Source organism: Rhea americana, unplaced genomic scaffold (genome assembly GCF_003343005.1).
Source record: "Rhea americana isolate MKP2758 unplaced genomic scaffold, rheAme1 scaffold_6, whole genome shotgun sequence".
NCBI classification, from domain to species: domain Eukaryota; kingdom Metazoa; phylum Chordata; class Aves; order Rheiformes; family Rheidae; genus Rhea; species Rhea americana.
The window spans coordinates 934,708-947,012 of NW_028186756.1; the positions used below are offsets into that span (position 1 = coordinate 934,708).

Here is a 12,305-nt window from a genome sequence, read left to right on the forward strand (position 1 = left end):
CCTGAAGCAGAGTGAGGGCTCTTCCTTTCTCTTTTTGTTTGCCCAAACTGAAAAAATCTGGTATTTCAGTTGTAATGAGCAATGAGAGATCCTTTTTCAGCAGGGACTACAGCCAAGTAAGCAGGAGGCATAAGTGAATTGAGTGCTATTAGCTCCCACACGATTTTTCAAATTGCTGCCCTTTTCACCTTGTGTAGAGGTTTGTATTTTTTCCTAGTTGCTTGTAAAAGACCATTTCAGTGCAGTGGCTCATGAAGACACTTCCAAAAAATATAGTTCAGGATTCTGATTTACCTGTGCCCCTGTATGAATTGCTCTGGGCTGCAGCTGCTGCCCGGGTGGAAGCTTTGAGACGACCCAGGAGCGCAGGAACCGTTTGCTCGTCGCTGTCAGAACCGTGAAATCATTTTGCCATGGTCCAGCTCCGCTGGTGTGGAGCATCACAACCTTTCCATCACAAAGAAACGGGCTATGTGAGAAGCTCTGGGATACAGTTTTGTAATAATAGCGCTTCCCTGAGCTGTCCAGTGTTTTGGATCAGGGCTGGTCAGGAAGTGGTTTGTGATGACCAATTACTGTCGAAGAGAGCCGCCGCTGCGTGCACGTGTGCGGTGGATGCTGCAGCGATCCGTTCCCGGTCCATTCCCTGTGCGAGCGCAGCCTCCCCAAACCTTTGCAGGCTCTGTAAGCTCCTCGTTTTGATCTCCGTCCTTGCACCAAGCCTCTCTCTTTCTGCACAAATTAGGATTCTTTCCTTCAGCCCGTCTGGCTTTGCCTTTGGTGCCCCACACAGGTATACTTGCATCCTGTGTCTGGGGCTTACCGTGCATGTAGTAGTGGCACCCAAAGCAGGAAAGYGTGAGGAAACATCTGCGTAGGCTGCTACGAGGTCCTGTGGCCACCTTCGGTTTGGTTTGCGTAGCCTGGAAGAGCTCTTTGCCGTGAAATTGCTTTTCTTCAGTGAAATAAATCTCCAGAGTTGTACGTGCTCACTCAGTTGATACAAAAGGCCCTTAGCCTGTATGTGCAGGTTTAAACATTAGCTTAAATAGTTGTAGCCAATAGTGTTGACCGAAAGGTGGCTTTTCGGTGTTGACAGAGGTTGACCTTTAAGAGTTGTGGGACTTTGTGTCCTTCCTCTGCTCCCACCCACATCCCAAAACAGAGTGCGATGATGGTGTGAGCGGCTTTTACTGCTTATTCCCTTAGAACGGGGAAGAAACAGTCTTGATCTCAGTCTTTTATACTCTTTGGGCAATATTCTGTGATTACATATATGTAAATAAGTGATTCATTTAAGGAAAAAAACGTGTCATGAATTGGAGAGCATCTTCTTTGAGCAGCCGTTTGCATCCATTATTAAATCAGAATTTAATATTTAAGCCTTATTAAAGATCATCARAACAAATATGGTACAAATATACTAAAAAGCTGCAGATTTCAGCTAATAAAAAGTGGGATCAGCTTCTGACATGTAGTAATACTCATTTATTCTTAAATGCTGTATTTCCAGATAAGTTTGTGTACCACTGTTTCCATAGTACTAGCTGAAGGAAATAAAAGGGAAGGATGCTGTTTTATGTGTTATCTTGAGGAATCCTGTACGTGTTAGAGTGAAGTTTTGCCCACCGACGGCTGGGACAGCGGTTTGTCGCAGCGCGAGGCGCATGCCGGCCCCGAGAGCTGCGCCGTGCTGCTTGAGCCAGGGTGTCCGCACTGGGGCCTTTGCAACAGACTCTGGGAGTGTGTTTACGATTAATTTGTCTTGTGAGCTCATTAGTGATAATTATATGCAAATATCTTAAAAGATCTCGATGCAGTAGGTAAAACCGAACAGAATGTTTGTTTGGTGATGGTGGTGTAATGAGCCTGGTGCAGCTGGTGCAAGAGCAGCTCTGTAAACTCTGCTTGGAGCTTGGAGTCGGAACGAGGCGCTCGAGAGCTGGGGCGTTTCTGAACTTAGGTCCCTGCATGGAGTTAGGAACAATCTGGTATTAGCCCAGCTCATGCGTATTATCAACAATAACGCATCAAGTGACAGCAGCAGTTGGTGAAACAGTAAATATGTGGCTGGTTTCTTTTCCCCATCCTGAGACCARGTAGTACGCGCTAGATTTCTAGGTCTGGTCCTCAGACTGTGCCAATAGCTAACTTTGTATTTGATATCGGAGTTTCCATGTTAGTGTTTTTGTAAACAGTTTTAAGAAATGGCTAAGTAAAAATGCTGAACGCTTGATCAGTATGGAAATTTTCAATCCTGTATTATCCTGCATGTTGTTATCTGTTTTAATGCAAAGCAAAATCTGAGGTTCTGCTGAGGTCACTTCGGAAGTAAAATAAAACTAGGMCCAGAGATTACATTGATATGGACGTGCAGACCTTCCACTAAATCTGAGGATTGCATGAAATTTTTTAAGTAGTCTCTGGCTGCTTAGACAGTGGGACGAGGAGTTTATTTCCAACAGAGTTACTCATACTATAAAACCCTACAGAGAGATTTCTGTTGGGACAGGTTGGCTGCTGCCTTTTCAGGTCTCTCTCCTTGTTTGACTTCTCTTGCCCAGCAGCAAACGACTGGAAATAAATCCCCTGTTCACTTGGGAGGTTGATACCAGAAACGTGTGCAGCTTTTACAATTCTGACGCAGCGCAGCAGGCTCGCTGGACGTGCGCCTTTCCCTCAGAGATGGGAGTAGACAAGATAGAAGAGAAACTCCATCTGCAGAAGAATATTGTCTGGCTTGTTTTTCTGCCCTGCACAGCTGTTATTATTCCACACGTAGTTGGCTGAGATGTAGAGCATACTAAATCAGGGATTTTATTTAATTTGAGCACACCACGGTCTTTGTGCAGATGAAGTTGTGGGCCCAGCCTGGTGGACAAGGCAGTCCRGGGCAGGTAATGCCTCTCAAACGTGGCACCAGCCCACGCTTCCTGCCTGAGAGAGGAATATTGTCGGGAATTTCACAGGAGTCCTTGTCTGTGCAGGAAAGCTGGTCTCTTGAGGAAGCTTTAAATAAGTACATTTAAATTGCTGTAACTGAGTCCATGCCAATCCTAGTATGGACCATTCTTATTTTGCTTATCTGCAGCTCCCTTCAGTTTGATTTAGGTCTGTTTTTGTTTAACTGGAGCTGACAATGAAAAGCCGTTTGGCCCCTGGACCAAGAGAATATTAGGTGAGTGTTAGCAGTGAATTAAATATGTCAGTATCTAAGCAACTTCTTCCTTCTAAGAAATATTAAGTTCCTGGGGAGAGCTGTCAAGGTCATGGCCACCAGAGACTTTCTCCCATTTCATTGTGCTCTCATCATTAACATAACAGAATTTAATTAAAAAACTTAATATAAACAATTATGACAATTGAGCAAGTGGCTGTTTAGAGCTTTTCATGCATGCCTTACCGGCTTTCCGACTGTCATGCAGTTACGGTAAAATAGGTTGTCAATGGAAAAAATCATTACAGCATTCTTGATGCAATCAATTAATTTTGTGCTCAAAAACAAGTGTCGTAACTATATAACGTTACACTCTTTTAAACATAAAATTCATTCATTTCTAAAATGCGTTCATTTCTGTGTGCTCTTGGGAACTTCAGGATTTAAATAAGATTGAGTTGTAAGAAATAAGATACATAAGATAYGTAAGAGAAAGAAGATCTGGGCATGAAAATAAAGATGTGAATCTACTGATGTATTTATGCATGTAACTCGAAAGCAATTGCAGATTGCCTCTCAGTGGAAGATCTTTCATGGCATGCTTGAAGCCCACACAGGTGCTCACAGCAGCATCCTTGCACCTTGGAACTGGGGCTCGAACACAAGTGGAAGAGGTGCCCAGCCTCTTCCCGTTGGGCACTTAGGCTTCAAGCACATTTAACTCCCTGGTACCAGGTATTATGGGTTCTGTTTGGTAGTTTATGTCGTATTAGAGTACTTACTGCTACAGCAATATGAATTTGAAGCTGACCACCTTCGTGACCCTTTGGAATAGCTCCTTTTCCTCTTTGCACAGTCSCAGAAGTTCTGAGGGCTCTTGGGTCGGGCTCGCAGCGTAACAAGTCTCCCACCGTTAGGCTGTTGCTTCAGATGAGACTGTGGCTCGTAACTGAAGCATGGTTAGATTTGCTGGCTGTTTGGTTGCCTGAAAGACAGAGCTGGTGGTCCCAAGTCACCCTTGTGAGCCCCAGGGCTACTGCCAGCGTGGGGGGCGCAGGAGCCCCGTGGAAACCCCCCCGGGCCAGGGCTGAGGCTCCCTGTGGGGGGGTGACGAGACCTGTGCTGCTGTTGACCTCAAAGGCTGTCAGCTGGGCTAAATTCACCTCYGTACTGTCTGCTGAAACTATTATCCCCAAAGGGGATTAGCCACTGAAAGGTTTGCATTCTAGGCTTTATTGCATTAGGTTTTTTTTTTTTTTTTTTAGTATACTAATAAAACTGCTAATTTCTTGCAGGTGGGTGTACATGGCATTAGAATAGAATTCATCAATGAAAAAGGATCAAAACGCACCGCCACCTACTTACCGGAGGTTGCAAAGGAGCAAGGTCATTGTTGCACTTTATTTCATATGATCTGGTGAAGAATTTAAACATACATATAAATCTAAAATGCAATATTTGACCTTGCACTGATGTCAGATGATGGAGCAATATTTAATTGTAAGAAAAGACTCTTCTATAAAATGCAACTTACATGTCTGTATAAAACCAATTCCCTTATAGGGATTTCAGTAAATTGTAGCAGTGCTGCTTTTTCTTTTTAAGCAAGTCATAAATGCAGTAATAAATACAGTATAGCTATATGTGAAGTGAAATATGGAGTGGGTGGTACAGTGCTATTGACCATCTTCACAGTTTGTAAAAGCTGCCAATTTTCCTACATTTGTCATGTTGTGATGTCGGTGGCTTGCAGAAACTCTCTTAATTAAGTGATGGGATGTCTGGTCAGAGATTTTAACAGCCGATTTATTCCTAAACTTGCAGTGCTAAAGTTTCCTCCAACTATGTACTACTCACTGCTGGTATTTAATCCCATTTAAAAGCACTGGCTTCCTGGGTTTCTTTTTGGTAGTCAGAAGGGAATTGGTTTCATAATGAAAGCCCAAATGTCACTGTTTAAAGTGTCCCTTTTAATAGAGGCGCAAACTTAAGTTCATGAATTGAAAGAACCACGTACGGTTTTGTTGAACAGCAGTCTGTTGTGCTAAGCAGCTAACTTGGACTACTCACTAATGGTTTTTCCTTCCAGGCTTGACCGTATGTCTCAAAATTTTGCATTGTTGCTGGGTTTTTGTTTTGTTTTAAAGTTTTACTTCTTTATACTCAGAATTAGTGTACTAAAGAATAAAATGAAACCTTCACTGAAGATCGTCTTTAATAAATATTTCTGTCTCTAACTGGTCAATTAAAAGTTTAGGATATTTCCAAGGCTCTTCTTTTTCTTCCTTTCTTTTTCTTTTATTTAAAGATCTACCAGTTAGAGAAGTGTTTTTGTCAAGACCCTTGATGATCACTTACAGAAGGTTTCATAAAATTCAGGAGTTTATTTAGGTAAAAATTTCTAAAGATTCTTAATAGACCCTACATAACAATCTGACTTTTCATGGCACCTGAAACTATTCTTTTGAGTTTTTTTTTTCTTTCTTTTTAATGCAATGATATGACTAATTTAGTCATAGTGTGTCTTTGCCTTTTTATTAACCAGCCACCAATAATATGATATAGTAGTTCTGAAATGAGAAGTATCACTGCAAAGTTAACAGCAATATTTATGGCGGAGTCCAACCTCTAAGTCCTTTGCTCATGTTCAGCTAATCTTTTAAATTGTATTTCAGACAGAAATTCAACTTTTCAAACTGTTGTATCCATTTATAATGTATAAAGTGATAGTGATATGTGATCATAACTTAACATTTGAGAAAAGTTTAATTTTGTATGTAACCCCCAATCCAGGAAACCTGGGTTATAGTGGGTCTACTTTTAAAATATTTCAACTGCAAGATAAAGATGTGTGTTTGTACAGCAGACTTAATGTAGAAAGAAATCGTATGCATTATATTTTCAACTGTTTTAAGTGGAGAAGAATGTTTTGTGTGTTTTATAGTGAAATTCAACAGAGCACTTGCATATTATACTGTATTTTTGCAACATCTATTTTTATTACTATATTTTTCACTAACTTTTATTGCTATAAAATTCAACAGGGTGGGACCACATTCAGACCATAGATTCCTTATTGAGAAAAGGAGGCTACAAAGCTCCAATCACTAATGAATTCAGGAAAACGATAAAGCTAACCAGGTATGTATCATGGGGTACTACAGATAAGTTGTTTTTGTGATACTGTGTATCACAAAATGTGTATCACAATGTTCGTTTATGTAAGCAGCTGTTTTGGACGTTAACAGTAAGCATTCTTGTATATATTAATAATATCTTCCTTTCTGCAAGAGCAGTGTGGACTTCTGAGAATATCTGTCTTGCACTGAGCGTAACGGGGATTACTGGCAGTTAGCAAGGAAGAACAGGCTGTCGTTAAATACCAGGCTGCCTACGTTTCAGGCTGCCTGCATATTTCATTTCGTACTATTGCTTTAACATCACAGCTTTGAAAAAAATCTTAGCAGTGCCTTAGATTTAGATGTTTGCTTGTTGGCTGTGGTGGATCTCCAGGAGCTGTGGTTAACAGGTTGCCACTGTCAACTGGTGTTCGAGCGTACGGGGCCCCGTGGGCCCGCTGCTGTACGTCCGGGAGGCCCCTCGGTACTAGCAGTTTTCTCTCTGAGAAAGCATCGCCTCTTTTCTTACTTCTTGTGGCACAGCGGCTTCRCCCGCTGTCCCAGCCGCGCTAGGTACACAAGCGGGGCAACCCGTCTGACAGGCAGGGTACCCGTTTGGCTACGGCAGGGTATTCTCAGTAGCAAAGCCACGAATCGTACTTGATTTCAAACTCTCGCTGTTGCGCACTAGCGTGCTTTGATTTGCAGTGCGGGTTTTGATGTATGTTTAGTTAAGGATGTTATTGAAAGCTTGTTGGTGGGTGGGGGGCTAAAATATTTTAGAATTACTAGCAGATCCCCTGCCCATAAAACTGCAGTTATGTGGTGAAGGATGGGGGAGTAGCTGCCTATGAGAAAGCCTCTAAAAATACATGTTTTTATGAGAATACAGTGTAAAATGGCTGAGCTGTAGTTACCTATTCCATTCTTGGAGAACTAAAAATCTTAAATCCTATGTCATAAGGAAGTATCAACTCTTTACCCATCATGTGCCTTTTATCTCTTCAGGGAGGCTGCATTTGACGTGCTCTTAATACACATAACAAGCTTAGCAGTTAGAATGCTTTGTCCTATATTTTATCAGTTTTAGGGGCTCGTAGGATCACAAGGTTAGTTTTATTTTTTTTTTTTTTTTGTTATTATTATTTATATTGCCTTTTCTGTGTCCTGATGTCTTTGGAGAGTCTTTCCTTCTCAGTGCAGCTAGCTGTCAAGCTGGCAACTTGACTTTCTGGTCCATAATTAAAACCCAATCCAATTCACTTTAGAGATTTAAAAATATTTGGATTCTCCCGACTGTTTGCTCAGTGTTAGGGGACAAAGATCTGAGATTTTTGGCTCTTTTTAGCTCTTTCATACGTCAAGAACTGTTGTGTGTGTGAATAAGGCTTGCAGTTGATGAAAACTACACTACTGCTAATTATCCTCTATTCAGTTTGATGGCCAGTAGTTCTGGCCATGTTTTGAAGAACAGAGCTAAAATAAATGCAAATAAGAGAGCTGAAAGAAATATGCAGAATATCCAGCGTCTAAGATAACTGCATTTTCTTTCCTATCTCCTTAAATGAGCGGCTGTGATTCTAGTCAGGCTGCCCTTGGCCTGCTTTGACCCATTTACACACAGCTTCATTAACTGCCAAGCTTACGCTTTAGTTTGATAGCGGCAGGGGATTTCACTCACAGGCCAGCTTACGCATCGAGTGCAGCAAGCGCCCCRCTTCATTCACATCAGTTCAAGAAGAGCTGAAGCTAAGCTCTCAGCCAGAGCCACTGGCCACTTGTTAAAGTAGTACGTTATTAACAAAAGTTGCTGTATGGAGTAAATGTAGGCTCCCTGGTACTCTGAAACGCGTGAACCAAAGCAAAAAGCTGCATCTGCATAAGGTGTTTTGCTCTGTTCTGCTGCCAAAGATTGTTTCCCCAGCAGAGGCAACAGAAGCAAATGTGTTTGCCACCTCAGCTGCTGCAACTTGTAACTCAAGTAGTTTAAACTTTTGTGCTGGCTTGTGAGTGCAGGTGGTGGAGGAATCTGTTGTATTTTTTCAGTCCTGAAAGGGGAGGGGACAACACGAACAACTCCAGAAAGAAATATGACAAACAGGAGAGATGGCAATGTTTTGAACCGCTGTAGCTGGATTCACCACATCTGTCAAATCTCTTTTGCAAGGTCTTTCTTAGTAATATATGTGGAAATACAGAATAGCAACGTTTTGTGGAGATACATGATTTACAGTTTTACAGATAAGTGTAGATGTGGCAATATGTTCCATGCTGTTGCAAATACTGATGCTAAGTTTAACAAAAATACTTCTTGTTGGGAGCAGGATTCTGATTTAGTTGCATATAAAGAGGATGCAAGTCCATTTGATATAATTRTGATTATTATAAAAGCAGAACTTGGTAGACAATTGGTATTTATTATTTTAAGAGTCCAAAGGTTTGTGGCATTTTTTCCGGGTTTTTTTCTCCTAGGCTTTGTGTAGAGAGTTGGCTGTTGTTATGGGACATTCTCAATGAGTCACCATCAGTTTATATTCCTTCTACCTCAAGTAATGTTGTAGGTAACAATTTATAATAGTTCTGTATTTTTAAATATATAAGCACTTAGGTTGTGATTTGTCTAAGTATGATTCAAGAATAACTACCCTGAGAACCAGTGGTGATCTCCCTGCCCTTGTGCAGCTGAAGTTAGTCTAATCCCTAACACGAGAAGTACAAAGCTGTTATCGTTATTAAATATACAACTAGTGCTATGCTTCTAATGCTACTCTTAGCTTCCTGGTAAAACTTCTTGAATTAGCTTCTTTGCTTCTTTCTAGGTACCGTAGTGAGAAGATGACTATGAGCTACACAGAGTACCTTGCCCATCGTCAGCATCATCACTTCCAAAATGGCATTGGGCACCCCCTTCCACCGTACAACCATTATTCCTGACACTGAGCCGCATGACCAGTCACTGGACCTCTCTGCAGACCTCTTCCCAGGAGACCCTGCCCCTTCTTGGTCTAGCTATCTCTATTACTGTACCATTTTATGATGATAGTTTCCGTTGCCATGTTGAGGCTTCTCCTTCATCTCCGATGAAGCTCGTCGTGGCAACGGGTGGGAAAACTGCATTATTACAAAGATCCCATACTTTTTTTTTTTTAATTGAGTCACTGCAGATTTTTTTGCAGCATATATAGCCCTTGGGTTTTTAATGAAATTTTAAATTTCTACTTCATTAACATTGAATTATATCGATCAAGACTTTCTGTGACTGTGGATGGAAGGAAAGAGTTTAAGAGTTACAGTTAAGCATTGTTTGTTCAGAAAAAAGGCATTTATGGCTTTTACATTAGTAGCTAGTAGCAGGGAATGAAACATATCAGATTCAGGTATTAAACTAGACAATGAATTGCATCTTCATAACCTTCTTAATAATGTCATATGTATACTATCTCACCCCTGCAGTAAAGATTTCATGTAGCTATATACATGATCTTCAGACCCAGCACATACAGCCAAAATTTGAAGGGTGACATATAAAAAGCTTTATTTTGGATGAAGAGAAGCTGTTATATCTACAATGAGAGGTAATGATAATATAGAAACATATTAGAATCAAGTGATAAGGCATGACGTAATCCATTAGGCTGCGAGATACCTTTGTCTCCCATTCCAGTCTGAGAGCTGAGGGCACTTCAGCCCTGTCAGGAGTAGTCACAGTAATGCATTTACAGTGAGACGATGCCTTTCTCATAATCTCAAATTAGGAGTCACTTTGGTTTTTAAAAACAGGTTGGTGAGTAGCAGATGTCATATTAGGAAGAAAATGGATTTAGATTTTAGTGCCTTTGACTATGACATAACTATATACTTATATATAAAATTCATAGAAATAATATAGCAAATGTGCCAGATGTTCTAGAAAACTATATTGAGTTCTCTGCTTATCTGGCATCAGGTTTCTTGGAATTTTTTCTTTTTAATTGGTGGGGATTTCTTGGTTTGTTTATTTTGAGCAAGCCTATTTTGGAAAAAAAAGACTCCCCTGACTCCAGCCCCCTGCTCTCCCCCCAGTTTTGTTCATTTTTTTCTTTTGGACTTACTGAGTTATATCAAGTCATAGTTAGATAAAAGTTAACTATTTTTTTTTAATGATTGTGTTATGAAAGAGCACAGGACAAGTATGCCATAATTTTACATGTCTTCATCTATTGCAGGAATAGTACTTGAGAGCACTAAGTACTGTGTAATAATTCTGATACCTCTCTACAAGTTAGAAGAAAGAAAACTGATTGGAACTTTTTACAGCTGTAAAAATAGGATTTAGTAAGAGGTATGTGTGGTATAGTTGCAAGCCCAGTACATGCTAGGAGCTAGCTCCTTGCTCACGTGCCTGCAGAACTCCCACTAATACCTGTTGTAGTTCAGTGTGTATTCTAGGGGACAACGCATTCCATCTATTATACAAAAGACCTTCCTAATATGGGTGAGTAAACTACAATAAACAGAAATTACAGTTATTTCAAATAGCAAATGTTTGTAAAAATCTATAGATATATATAATTCAAATAGATGAATTGAGTTAAGATGTAACAAATGTCAGACAAATTGTAAAATATTTTGATGTTTCAAAAAGATTTGGATAAATTATGCTCATCCCTTATGTGAGATTAGCTTTGCTACTTAATTTTTATGGAGGTTCTTATGGAAGGTCTTTGGTATTCCTTCATCCACAGCAGTTGATGTCCAAATATTAACATTTTCAGTTGTGATGCCTTAATTTATAAGTAAACAGAGGGCCTGAAAATTCAGGAGCCAAGAGGTGCCAGGCAGACGCTGCAAAAATTAATAGATGTTTATATAGAGGCTATTTTGGATGATACTGTTGTGTTTCTACTTGGGGAACATTTTTAAATGGATTAGTCTTCAAGTGGAAATTGTGAACAAGTGGCTACCTGACAGAGGTGTGGGTTTTTTTGTTTTTTGTTTTTTTCCTTGCCCTTATAGGGAAACTGAGCACAAACTGAATCATATTGTCTGCTGCAAAAAAAAAGTCATCCAACCCCATCTTTATCTGTCATCTCGTTACAGCACGCTCATGCTTTCTGTGTGAGCTCATTGTTAGAAGTTTTTTAAAAAGATCTATTATATATAAAAATATATATGTATTGAAAGGTGCTAATCAACCTCAAGCAGGTCACGTGACTGGTCATGCGGATCTAAAATCATATCAGATTTTTTAAAAAAATCTTCGATATATGCAGATGTTATACAGAATTTCTTACCAGTGTAATAATGATATACTGATGAATAAACAATCCTGCAGGTTTTTAAGGACAAGGTCAGCAATACTTCCCACCATGGCTTGGGGGGGAAAAAGGATAGTTTTGTCTCCTTTTTGTACACAGCATAATGCACAATGCATTTTTGTCTATCTCAGTAGCTGTTGCTTAAAAATATAGTTCAAAGGGTGTTATGCAAACTGTAAAGGTGTGCTTTTAAAATGAGTTAATGCCAGACCCTTCCGGACCAGAGTTTTTATCACTGATTAAAAAATCGTTACAAAGTCTGTGGTCAATCAGATTTGTATGATATTTTATAAAAATGCTTTGAATAATCAGTCTAACTGCAGTGTTTCTAGGGCACCTACCTCCTCAGCATGCGAGTGCTGAGAATGCTGTAGATTGTTTCTGTGTAATTGTGGGTTTATTTGTACGAAACGTGCAGTTCACTGTGACATGCACTGGGACAGAATAGGTCTGTTTGCTTAAAGCTGATCAAGAAACGCTTTCATAAATGTCATTCCCTCATAACTATGTTTATTGCCCGTTCAGATATATTGCTGGTTTTAGCTACAGACTTCTTTTTTATTATTGTTTGGGGTACTTTATAAGAAGTTGAGGTACAACCAAGTAGGCCGTTTCACTGTTTTAAAGTTGGAACGCTAACTTCCAGTGAGCACTAATCAGTTTGCCTTATTCCATTAAAAGTTTTTTTTTTTTTTAATTCTTTTGCTTAATGTTCCTAAAAACCATGTTCTA

The 12,305-nt window shown here is 40.0% G+C and overlaps 1 protein-coding gene across 1 annotated transcript in view; it reads left to right on the forward strand.

Moving 5' to 3' along the window:
* AMMECR1 (AMMECR nuclear protein 1) overlaps positions 1–12,009 on the forward strand; it is a 76,638-nt gene extending 64,629 nt beyond the window's left edge. The window contains exons 4-6 of the mRNA XM_085319619.1: positions 4,453–4,543; positions 6,202–6,298; positions 9,096–12,009. Coding sequence (XP_085175745.1) covers positions 4,453–4,543; positions 6,202–6,298; positions 9,096–9,210 — 303 coding nt within the window. The 3' untranslated portion in view covers positions 9,211–12,009. The remainder of the gene's footprint in view (positions 1–4,452; positions 4,544–6,201; positions 6,299–9,095) is intronic.
* The last annotated feature ends 296 nt before the right edge of the window (positions 12,010–12,305 follow it).